At 39.4% G+C, this 12,548-nt stretch overlaps 1 protein-coding gene and 1 pseudogene across 2 annotated transcripts in view; both read left to right on the top strand.

Annotated features, from left to right (window-relative positions):
* Positions 1-2,837, top strand: part of LOC147611810 (MADS-box transcription factor 23-like) — a 48,154-nt gene extending 45,317 nt beyond the window's left edge. Inside the window, exons 6-8 of one of the 2 annotated variants that reach the window (XM_086783654.1) lie at positions 1,682-1,723; positions 1,862-2,019; positions 2,534-2,837. In XM_086783654.1, coding sequence (XP_086639780.1) covers positions 1,682-1,723; positions 1,862-2,019; positions 2,534-2,570 — 237 coding nt within the window. In that variant the 3' untranslated portion in view covers positions 2,571-2,837. Of the gene's footprint in view, positions 1-1,681; positions 1,724-1,861; positions 2,020-2,456 lie in introns of both variants that reach the window. The other variant, XM_086783652.1, reaches the window with a different exon arrangement.
* Positions 2,838-7,465: 4,628 nt separating this feature from the next.
* LOC147611809 (uncharacterized) lies at positions 7,466-9,252 on the top strand (annotated as a pseudogene).
* Positions 9,253-12,548: the final 3,296 nt, after the last annotated feature.

Here is a 12,548-nt window from a genome sequence, read left to right as displayed (position 1 = left end):
CGGTCTCTCTCTCTCTCTCTCTCTCTCTCTCTCTGCCTGCATAGCTGATCTCGGTGGCGATGCAGCTCCATCATGTAGAGTCGCGGGCATCGAAGTCAATCCATCCATTCTCCCTTGCTTCCCTCTTCACAGAGAGAAAGCTCGTAAAATGACCATCCTCCAATAGCTCTCTTCTGCTCGCGAGAGAAAGAGAGATGCCTGGTGTTGTACCAGGCAGCTTTGCAAAGTGAGGAACCTGCACGGTGATCTCGCACTTTTGAGAAATGGCATGGACGTGAGGCAGCTTGCAAAGTGGAGTGGGTTTGCCTGCAAAATGAGACAGAGCAAGCAGGAAAAATGTTTAGCAGCAGGTTGGAGGTTCATGGTGGTGAAATGAAAGGGAGAGGGAAGAGCCTCAAAGCAGAGCAACTAATAAGACATGAGAAGGTGTAAGAGGGAAGAGAAAGTTCAGTATCCAGGGGAACATTGCACAAATTTCAGCTTCATGTTTTGTTTGCTTGGACCTTGGGGCTTGTCCTCCTTGCCAAGCTTATGACTGAGTTTGCCATGCACTCCAGAGCTTTAACAGAAACTCAATACATAGACCTTTGTATGAATGTATGCTCTCATGTGTGTGTGCGTGTAGAGTGTGGGGTGTGTGGGGAGCATATATTGATACCAAGTTCTACACCCACTACTGGGCACTGATGACGTTAGTGGGGATGTCGTAGTATCTAGTCTATACCATGCATAATGGAGTTGATGGTTTGTTATCTTATATGGATGACTACCGTGAGGTTATAAATTGCACTTTCTTATAAAGTGAATTTGGGCATGTTCTTGGATTCATCTAGGTATATATATGAATTTGGAGTTTTGGGAAAGAGGAAGAGGTTCAAGGAGATTGGGGTAGAATTTGAATTTGGAGGTTGGAGATGAGCGGAGCACGGGTCAGCCAACTAGTTTCATCCTCCCATCAATGAAGCAATATATTGTTAGGCCCATTACACATCGCCATACCCCTGCCTTCCATGTTGATGTGGTGGGCATATCCACCGCCCATAATTTATGGGCAGGCAATCACCCCCGCCCATACATGGGCGGTGGGTTATTTGTAACGGGCCTTAGCCCTAGCTCTCAAACCAACTCCAAAATTGAGATATTTTAAGATATATTTTTTACCCTAGCATCGCACAATCGTGGAAACTACAAATAAAATCTTTTCATAAACATTTGTACATTTTAGCCTTTTAGGCTTGAAAAACTCATTGCTACAGACAATGCTGGACTTTTTGTGCATAGACACTTTACTTGAACGTTAGAAAGAGGTATAATTATCAATCTTATCTAAAATAAGGTCAATAAAGAGAAGTTTTATATAATGAGAGTTATGTTTTATGGGTTCTTGAACATCCCTTAAAAAAGAAATCATGTATTCTACTTTGTTAATGGTTGGATAAGACCATTTATTTGATCTTATCACCCATAATAGAGTGAATAGATCTAATATGTTATTGTAAAGAAAAGCTTTCCTTTCAAATAAATGGAGAGATCTGATGTATGATTGCATAGAAAACTTTCCTATGGATAAAAAAATTATTTGATCTTACCACCCATAAGAGAGTTAATAGATCTAATATATTATTGCATGGAAAAAGCTTTTCACATTTTTTTTATTTTTATTTTTGTGTGCTTGCTGCAGGAAAGCATGTTGCGCCATGAGAATAGCATGTTAAGATACAAGGTATTGCTAACAGAAATGCAACTTTCATTTCTTGGCCACATAAGGAGTGTGACATTGATGTGTGTGTGTGTGTGTGAGTGAGAGAGAGAGTGTGTGTGAGTGTGAGAGAGAGAGATAACTTGTTGGCTCAAAAACTAGATTGCAGATGTTGAGTCAAGGCTAAACAATACGCCAAATTGGAGGAGTAGCCCAAACATGATGGGGGGAAACTTCACGGAGACCTGTGCAAGTGTTTGTGCTAGCAAGGAAAAGAATGAATGCGTGAGAGATCTTCGCGGTGTTTCTTTGCACCTTGGGTAAGTTCTCTCCACGCCCACTAAAAAGGGCTCGATAAAAGTAATAAAAAAAAAACCGGTCAAAACCCGTTTTCTAAGCTATATTTGCAAATTTTGGCGGTACTTCAACTAAAAACTAGTGAATTTGAATTCTTTTTTAAGGGCTTCAAAAATTTCTAGCCGTTTTTTTTAAATAATTTCAATCGGTAAAAATACATTGAAATGACATTTTTGTTGAGCCCTAGTAAAGTCTTGCAAATGAACTAACCAATCAGGTATGCACATTTATTTCCAGTGACAGTTGTGAAGCCTTGTCTAGGGCTTAGCTCTTATATTATTGTCAAATTTATTATTTTGGTCACATTTCATAATGATATATATCTACATAATAAATTGTCCTCACTCACCTCTCTTTTACACTCATGGTGTCTCAATATTGAACATAAAGCTTTGTGTAGGTTGGAGCCCTCTCAAAGTATATATCAGGACATGTGAACTCATGGTGTCACGCTATTGAACATAAAGCTTTGTGTAGGTTGGAGCCCTCTCAAAGTATATATCACAACATGTGAACTTCAATGATGCATCTTGAAAAAGTAGTGAAGCTTTTAAAGACCAATAGGTTGTACTATCCAATGTGTCTTTTTTTTTTTTGTAGTTATAAAGATGCCTATAGGAAGGTTTGATAAAGAAGATCAATTGTATCTTTTGTGAAGTGTACAAGTGTCTATTAGAAGATATGTGAAGAAGAACAACAAGCTCTTTTCTTCTCAAGACATCAAACCAAGAAAACCTCTTTTGATCTATTTTAAATCTAGAAATAATCATGATTGTAATTACTATGGTGATCATGAAGATAGTGAAGAAATCAAGCAAAATAACTTAGCGTCTAAGCACATATAATGGGTAGCTAAAAGGAAGGGGGGGAAGAGGAGAGAGAGAGAGAGAGAGAGAGTGAGAGAGAGAGTACACCAAAATTATAGTTTGGGAACTATAAAATTTAAAGCTTTGCAAAGAATTTTACACTAATAAATCATTATTTTTATCTACAAATACTCCATACTGTTTGTACAACTCTCATCCACTCAAGCTTTTACCCTCCTATTTTCTAAAGGCCACCCCTAACCATTAAGTTGTTAAATTGTAAATCCCTCAAATGCATAATAAAATTTGAATGCTTAAAAGAAATAATTGTGTGGCTATCCAACTAATATTAGAGTATAAAAAGAATTTGCATTAACAATTTGAAAGATTTATTTGCCTTGTGTTTAGAATTTTCTCAATTTAAGGTTGTATTTTACCTCTACAAATTTAGAAATCAGTCTACATGTGGGGCATATCTGTTTTGCACAATTATATTTCCTATAAGCTCGAGAGCTATCTATCCCTTCTTTTAATGAGCTATCCATCTTATGATGAGAAGTAATTTTCCGTGTGTGTGTGCGCACATATATGTATGTAAACACACAAACACACACACACACACACGCATGCATGTGTGTATTCATGTACGTACTATGTACACATGCACGCACACACCCACATATGTACGTACTATGTACACACACGCACACATGTATGTACTATGTACACACGCACATACACATACATATTTATATATACATACATATGTGCGTACACACATACATATATAGGTGTGCTTGAATACACACAAACCCAGCTCCATATGTGTGTGCGTGTGTGTGTGTGTGTGGATATGGACATGCATATATATGTCTAGGATCAACAAAGCTACACACACACGAATATGCAGATGCATATACATTATATATATATATATATAATGTTTTTTTCTTCTCCAAGATTAACAAAACTATAAACAACAAAGAAAAAGTTTTATGAACAAATGCTGGAGGCCGAACTGGCCCTAGCCCAAATGAAAATTGTTTAGGTAATCTATATCTAGGTATACCTATATCTAGAGATTGCCTTACATATCCATATAGATGTTAGAAGTCATCTCCTGTCTTTATGTGGACACCAAGGCCTTTGTTGTGGGTGTGCCCGCTTGTGTAGTTGTTATCATTTTTCCTCACTCCTCATATTTTTTTCCACATTTTTTTCCCATTTTTCTATGGCTTTGGTGGCTGCCATGTGGTGGTTGGAGTTCTTAGGTACACTACTCGACTGGTCATTATTCTCGCCGACTCATGACAGCTGGCCGACGGGTTGTGGCTGGTCGTGGAGCTTCAGGGCCTGTCGGCTGCCTCTGATATGCACGCCGACTGCGCTGGGGGCCATATAAAATGGCCCCACTGTCCTCTTGCCATTTTGTCTTGTATTCGGGATCTTCTTTGTATATAGAGCAGAGTTACACGCATTGCGTTTCTCTCGTATTCCCAGATTTGGTCATCTCCGCTGTGCATTCTGACATGGTATCAGAGTCGTATGATCTTGATAGTTCTTGGGAGTTATGTGAGCAAGAGGGGGACTGTTGTGTTGCTGATTGGTAGACTGTTCGGGACTATTCGAGAAGAGGAGAAGCAAGAGGACGGCGAGCTGATTCTCTGGACAGCCACTTGCAGGTGTAAGTTCTTCTTTGTTCCCACCCACCCACCCTTTCTTCAGAGTACATCCCCGCAATGGCAGATTTGTTAGAGATGGCCGAGAGGCATGTGAAGATCCCTACACTCCCCACGTTCTTGGTGGGCCGTCAGTTGGACGGGAACAACTACGGCATATGGAAGGTTATGATGGAATCTGTTCTAGAGTCTTGCATGGCAAGATTGGGCTTCCACTGGAGGAACCCACGGTCATCTAGAGGCACTTTGTTCGTGAACAGTTCGTTGTTGCTGATGACATCTTGCTAGAGTTCTGTTCGACGGAGGATAGTTCGGTGGACCTCTTCATGAAGTCGCTATGTCAGGATTTGCTCAGGCGGCACCCCAACTCCCTGTGGTTAGTTTCATAGCCAAGAGCTGAGAGGGGGTGTTGGAAGTCATCTCTTGTCTTTATGTGGACACCAGGGCCTTTGTTGTGGGTGTGCTCGCCTGTGTAGTTGTTCTTCTCATTTTTCCTCTCGTATTTTTCTCCACATTTTTTTTCCATTTTTCTATGGCCTGGGTGGCTACCATGTGGTGGCTGGAGTTCTCAAGTACTACCTGACTGGTCATTGTTCTGGCTGACTGGGGTTGTGGTTGGTCGTGGAGCTTCAGGGCCTGTCGAGCTACCTCTGATGCAGGCCGCCCGCGACTGCTGCAGTCTGGGGGCCATATAAAATGGCCCCATTTCCCTCTTGCCATTTTGTCTTGTATTCGGGATCTTCTTTGTGTATATAGAGCAGAGTTACACCCCTCTCTCTGTCTCTGTCTCTCTCTCTCTCTCTCTCTCTCTCTCTCTCTCTCTCTCGTTGTTTTTCTGCATTGTGTTTGCTCGTGTTCCCAGATTTGGTCATCATCTCTCTGCTGCACATTCTGACAATAGAATCATTCAAAGAAACAAAGACTTGACAATGAGTGGTGTTCATGTGCAGCAACCTTAACTCCTATACAGGCATACCATGCAGAAAACACAAAATTCTTCAAATCTTCATTCGTAAAGCGAATGAAGATCTTTGATCTTGGGAGAAGCTATATGATGCGGAAGCTTCATGTACGGTTTTGAAGGCGAGAATTTCCAGCAACAATGGGGAGGCTTAGGGACCACTATGATGATTGGTTTAGGCACCAATTTCTGGGCCAATTTTCTTTCAAGGCTACCCAAATGGGATTCTTGCCAAACCTAAGTTTGTTACTCCAATCTTTTTCAAACTGGTACTTATTACGTTAGCATCTTAGGAGTTTTAATGGCAAATAATGCATTTAATATTTTCACGAATGAATTTCTTTTCGCTTTTGGAACCAATAATTTTGGTAATTGACTTTATTGCTTTTTGAATGAGTGCTAGTTTTTTGACAAAGTTTTCTATGACTTTCATTAGGAGAAATGTGGACTTAATTTTGGGCCCTGTAAGAAGTGCCAACTCAGCTTAGAGAGAAAATATAAAAGGTTTAAAATATATCCAAATTTGCAATCTGGCTCATTTTTTTACTATTATAATAAATAGTTTAAATATATTAAAATATGCATATTCTTTCAACGAGGTTTCATTATGAGGCAGCATTCTTTGTTGGATGCACGTAAAACTTGTCAGAACCAAGATTTCACAGATTTGAGGTAATTATGCATTTAATAGATTCGAGGTTTTCCTGCTGAAGCTATTTAAAAAAATGTCCTTACTAATCCAGTTAATTCTTGTTTCAAATTCTTTAATATATTTTATGATACAAAAAATACTAGCTTTGCAAATGAGAACATTAATCCAAATTTGGGGATTCTAATTAATCCACCTTTAACAACACATGGAGACACTCCAATTCTCAGTAACAGTAGTAGAAATGGTGCATGTAAAAGAACATATGATACTTATCATCTTTATGTTGTGGACATACAATATGAGTACCAGCCTTTGAGGAAACGAAATAAGAGTTTTTTTTTTAATGTTCTGAGCAAAAAGAGCAAAGGAGGAATAATGGAGAGCGTCATTTAGACTTGTGGACCGATGGGTCAATGTATCCCAAGGATCCATTTACAAATGCACCACCTCCATTTCACAACATTACAAACCTACTTCATTTCATGGGTGATGATAGACAAGGTTTGCTGAGTTATGCCTAAAACTTGGAAACGAAAGCGATGGTTGCAGAACAGCAGAGGGATTTTCTACAGATAGAGAACACTGAAATAAAAAAACTAAATGGGTGTTGTATGCAGAGAAGCTTATGGCAAAAAACAAAGAAACAATTCAAGACTTGGAGAAAAAGATTGATGCTTTAAAGAGAAAGGACACATCACTAGAGCCACGTACTCCTGTTTCATATATATTTCTCTTTTTAGATTAGGTTCTTTGTTTGAAACTAGACATAAGTAATCAGATTTGATGTTATTTTATTTTTAGATCTTTACTTTATCTAGAGTCCAAGGTACATTTTGAAGCTGGAGTGCACTATAGTCACTTGGTACCAAAAGGAATAGTGGAAGAGATGCTGTATCAAAAGAAGTTTCAAAAAATCAATGAGGAGCATGTGTCTTCTTTTATGAACAAGAACCAGTATAATGTTTAAGGCACTAGCAAAGAAATGTCAAAGTAAGAAGCATAAAGGTTCGTTACTTTCCAAACCAATGCAAGTAAAGTCTGCACGATGCCAATATGTGAACCCATTCAGAGGTTTGAGAAACTTGGTTCACCAGTACATATTGAAGCAACATTCGTTTTGCTAAAGATAGAGAGGTAGCCTTTAACCAGCACAACAATATTTTCTTTGATCTTGAAGCTTTGCAAAGGTACGGAGTTCAATTCTTTGAGATTGGTCAAGAAGAATGTGAAAGAGTTCTAAAATTTGTTTTGAAACTGGATGAGTGTGAGATTTTAAAGAACATAAAAATGGAGAGGGTTACTATCACTCTAATGAACAGGGCCTTAGACATATCAATTACAAAAGATGATGCAAGATATTTTAGTGTTCAATCGGAGAATAACATATTGCCACTTGGATCTTTTGAGGTATCTTCTTTATCATTGAATATGACTGTGTATTACGTTGAAATAATTTAAACATGAAACTTGTATTAAACATGAGCTTCTTCATAATGACATAGGTGGATAAAGAAGACTTTGAAATTTTGCATTGGGTGTTTCATCAAACTACAATTCCATCACTGATTAGTGAGCAAAGAAATGGAAGAGCCATTCATGTGCTTGAGTTCGGTGACTATAAAGTGGAATGGCACATGGCAGGTGATTTGAAGACTCTAAAATGCATGTATAATATAAGCAAAGGTGCAAATGCAAAGAGTCCATGTCTATATTGCTTGTCAAGTGCCAAGACTTTAGATCGTATACTATGGAACAAAGCTCTTGACAGGCATTTAAAAGATAAAAATTTCAAAGCAGTACTTGATATTCCTCTATCCAGAGTGCACATATGCACATTGCATGCACTATGTAGAATTGTAGAGAAGCTGGTGTATTTGTACATATGCTTTGCATAGACGTTAAAGCCTAAAAAAGAATCTTTAAAAGCAATCAAAGCAATAGAAAAAGTGCTATCAGACGTTGGCTTGCATGGGGGGCATGTTAAAATTGAGGAGGACAACAAGCGGTCACAAGGGGGCAGCAAAGTACCAAAAAAACCATCAATAGGTGGTGTGAAAGCTAAAATATTTTTGTCATACTGCCTCAAAGACTGTCAAGATAATTAATCAATGGAAAGATCTACATAATGCAGTCAAAAACATTGGAAATGAAGGTTCAATCCAAAATCGAAAGGCAGATGTGTGGATTTCACTTGACAAGATCTTTGCATTCATGGAGAAAAAGAGCTGGAGCAACATTGAGATAAAATTATTTGAAAACGTATTAGAGACTTGGAGGAAGACATTCATTGCAGGATGCAGTGATCAACATGTAACTCATTACATGGTAAGAACTTTAAAAACTGCTGCAATCTCAATATTGTGAGACCAACTAATACATACATTTGATTTTTTTCTGTTTTGTCATTGATTACAGTATATACTATATAATCATACACCATATTTCACAAAGATATACAGTTCATTGTCAATATGGAGAAGTCACAGGTACATGGCAAGAACAGGTTACTTTAGGCACACTAGACATGGTGGAGACAAGAATCGAGCTAATAGTCTTTTAGAGTTACATCACTGGACTTACAGGAAATTGATTCACAAAGCAAAACAAAAAGACACATTCAAGTCATCATTGACATGTGCAATACGATTGATTAATAAAGAAAACCGACAATGCGCTTGGAATCAGTCAACTACGAGAGAGCGCCATCAATTGTGGCATCGCTCAAGAGTTAGGGTTGGGAGAAGGTGCTCTAGATGAGGTGGGCTTGATCTTCTTCAGTGGTCTTCCTTCTTCGTCTTCCTTTTCCTCTTCTTCCTCTTCATCTACCGAGAGATGTATTTTTGGCATTTGCACCGTTGGAGACAACAGTTCCGACCGGCTTTTTCTTGTCCTTATATTAGATATCTTTTTCCATATGGATGCAATGTGTCTAGGTTTGTAATTCCTGCTACAATAGTATGCGCTGTATATGACAGGTAGTAGGGGCATCTTAGTGCTTGGCAACCATATCTTTTTCCATATGGATGCAATGTGTCTAGGTTTGTAATTCCTGCTACATTAGTATGCGTTGTATATCACAGGTAGTAGGGGCATCTTAGTGCTTGGCAACCATATCCTTGACCAAACACCCGCAGTGCAAATTGTTTCTCGACAAGCACCACCTTCTCAGCATTTAAAGGCACTTCGTGTCCACCACAAAACCTAGATAGTACTTTGAATGCGAATAAAGAGAATTTTGCATTGTCTTTTGAGAACTCCTTGTGAAATATAATGATCTGCGTATTAAAATTGTAATCATCATGACTCATGTCACTGCTTGCTGTTGTCAATTTTAAGCAAGTGTCATAAATTGCACGTACCTTTTGATGATTCAAATGTCTTATATATTGAGCAAGAGTAGCATTCTTTCGATGACCTCAAGCATGGATCTTGTCCACAAAGGGATCGTGGACTTATTGTCTTCATGCATAGTAGGTGCCAAAAATTTACCCATATCTGGCCAAACCAAGACGGTCGGCAATTGCTGCAGCCTCCTCCTCGGAAGGCAATTGGGTTTCATATGTCCTAGCTTCATCGAACATCTTCTTTAATATCTCCTTGCCAGGCAGGTACTCGGAGTCCTAAACTGCAGAATTAGCTTAGTAGATAATTGTCAACTCCTTCCTCTATCCAGCCCATGTCTGCTTCACTAAAATTTTCTAAGGTAGCCAAGTAATAGTCTTCACAAATATTGAAATGTTGCATCATGTGTGTTAATAATACGTAATCGGCTTGGGCTGCCATAGTAAAGCTGGGCAAGGAAGATAGTGACAACTCTCCCTGTTCATTCTCATTAGAGTGACTGTCTTCCAATGAAACAGGTGCTACATCGAAGGGGATAAGGGATGCATTAGCCTCAAAGGTTTCCTTTTTGGCCTCTGCCCTCTCCTCTGCTAGTTCTATAGCCACCTCTTCCTTAACCCCATCATCCTCGATTGGCACTTGAGTGCTTGCGAAAGTCACTGTCTTCGGCTCTGAGTCCTCAGTAAGAAGATGTAGAAAACAAAGAAAACCATAACTAAATTTGAGCAAGCAACACTTCTTTGAGTGTATTGGGCATTTCTCCTCTACTTTATTGCTGTAGCTGGGAATCTTTTCAAGACAACGGCTAAGCCTCCTCTTCATGACTTTGTCTGTTGCAAAATCAGATGGATGAACATATCGTTCACCATCGGACATAACGATATTGGCAGAAACAATGTCTTCATACTCCTACTCACGGTCACCGAGAACAATCCTACAAGAATTAATGACGTTCTCAAGAGAAAGTTCCTTGTTGAACATTGAAGACAACTCATGCAAATGCTCGTGGGCTTGTGCATTGTACAAGAACATAAACAGCTTTTTTGCACAGGACTCTTTTGCCTCGTCATCCGATTCGTAAACAATGTCCAACTCTTTCGAAGACATGCCTAAAAAAAACATTTCAGTCAATGCGCGGTAGAGGGCTCACGCGGAATTCACGAGCCCATCATCGCTTGGTACTGACCCCTAAATTTAAAGAGAATTAAAGTAGTCAATAAGTTTTTTTTTTTGAGATGAAGCCTTTATATATTAAATAAAAAACATACAAGCGACATATTTTGTATTTTAGTTGTATTTTGTAAGCTAAAATAGTCTTGTCTTCCAAGCTTGAAAATTGATGGCCTGCCCTAACCTTCAACGTGAAAGCCTATAAACTTACATGGCCTTCATATTTACACATTTGCAAATTGATGAGGGGTCAGTACCAAGCGGTAGAGGGCTCACGTAGAATTTAAGAGCTAACACCGCTTGGTACTGACCCATTAATTTAAAGAGACTTAAAGGGGTCAATAAGTTTTTTATTTTTTTTAAAGATGAAGCCTTTATATATTAAATAAAAAACATACAAGTGGTATATTTTAAAATTTTAGTTGTATTTTGTAAGCTGAAATAGTCTGTCTATAAACTTACTTGGCCTTCATGTTTACACATTTGCAACCCACTACTACTGTAGAAAATTTGATTTCAATTGAAACCTTAGTTTCCATGGTGGCCTTCACCTGAAGGTTAAAATTAAAATGCCCTTGAAGACCTTGCAGCCTTAAAATTTCAGGGCCCAATTTTTATTTCTCCAACCATCCGAGTGGCTGGGGGTCTTTGCTTTAGTGGGAGGGGGGATCAAAGCGGCTCGCCCCCACCTCATCGTGTGTGTGTGTGTGTGTGTGTGTGTGTGTGTTTGTTCACCTGGAGTATGCACCATATTCTTATTCGGGCACTCGGCAACTCACTGCGGCCCTCCACAGCAAAAGAATTGTAGTGGTCCTCTTCTTAGGTTCGAGTTCAGGTCCTTTCCCTTCCACTGTACCGTGGTTTGAAACATAGGTACTGGCATGTTATTCTGTAGGATGTAGAATTCAGGCATGACCTCCACAATTTCCTCATAGTACTCTCCGCTAAGTTCTACTTCACACACCATATCAACATCTTCTGACTGCTCTTCAATCAATACTTAATTGATTTTAGCTTGCGGTGGTTGTGGTGGTAGAACTGGTGGTGGCAAAGGTGAACCGTCTTGTACCCGGAACATCCCCCAAGGTAAGTAGGAAGAGTTGGTTTATCCTATAGTAGCGGTGATCTGTACAGGTGGCGCAGGTAAAGCCAATGGAGCTCTAAGTGCTGGTAGCTGTGTAACATTTTGGAATCTTGGATATCTGCACATTGAAGTGTCATGATTTCCTAATTTTACACAATGGGCATAATAGAGTAATGGCCTTGCTCTATATTGTGGACATTCGGTGGTAGTGTCATTCAATCTGCACATAGAGCACCACACCGATTCCTTGCGGGGGTAAATATGATTATGCCCATGCCTAGATGTTTTCTTCCCTCCGTCAATTTCTCTAATATAGCATTATTAAGCTCGTCCACCGTCATCTTTCTGACTTGCTTGCTTCGAGTTCTAATCCTCCCAGATGAAGCCACATATCATTTCCAAACTCGTCCAAAAATTCTCTGGGGATGGAGATCCTATCCAACATGTAGAGATTTTTGAATCCACATGTGAAACGTGCGGGCTTGTCAGTGATGTGACAATGTCACTGACCCTGGAAGGGAAAGCGCATCAGTGGTTCTGAACCCTCAAGCTCGAGGATAAGGTTAACTTCACACGACTCAAGAATGTGTTTGTGCCCAGCTTTGCCCGAAGTGGTGATAGATGGTGCTCTGTGGCACAGTTACATAATATCAAACAAAAGAAAGTTGAGTCGATGACAGATTATGTGTCCCGACTTAAGCACTTAAATTCAAGGTGCAAACTACAGGAGAGGTTAACTGACGATTAGTTATTGCCTTGCTTTCGAAGAGAGGGGTGAGGAATTGCTCCCCCCCTTCC

This window comes from Cibotium barometz, chromosome 46 (assembly GCF_041138505.1).
Source record: "Cibotium barometz isolate CiBa-2024 chromosome 46, ASM4113850v1, whole genome shotgun sequence".
Taxonomy (NCBI): Eukaryota; Viridiplantae; Streptophyta; class Polypodiopsida; order Cyatheales; family Cibotiaceae; genus Cibotium; species Cibotium barometz.
The sequence above is the reverse complement of the archived record's forward strand: the minus strand, read 5'-3'. Positions and strand labels throughout refer to the sequence as shown.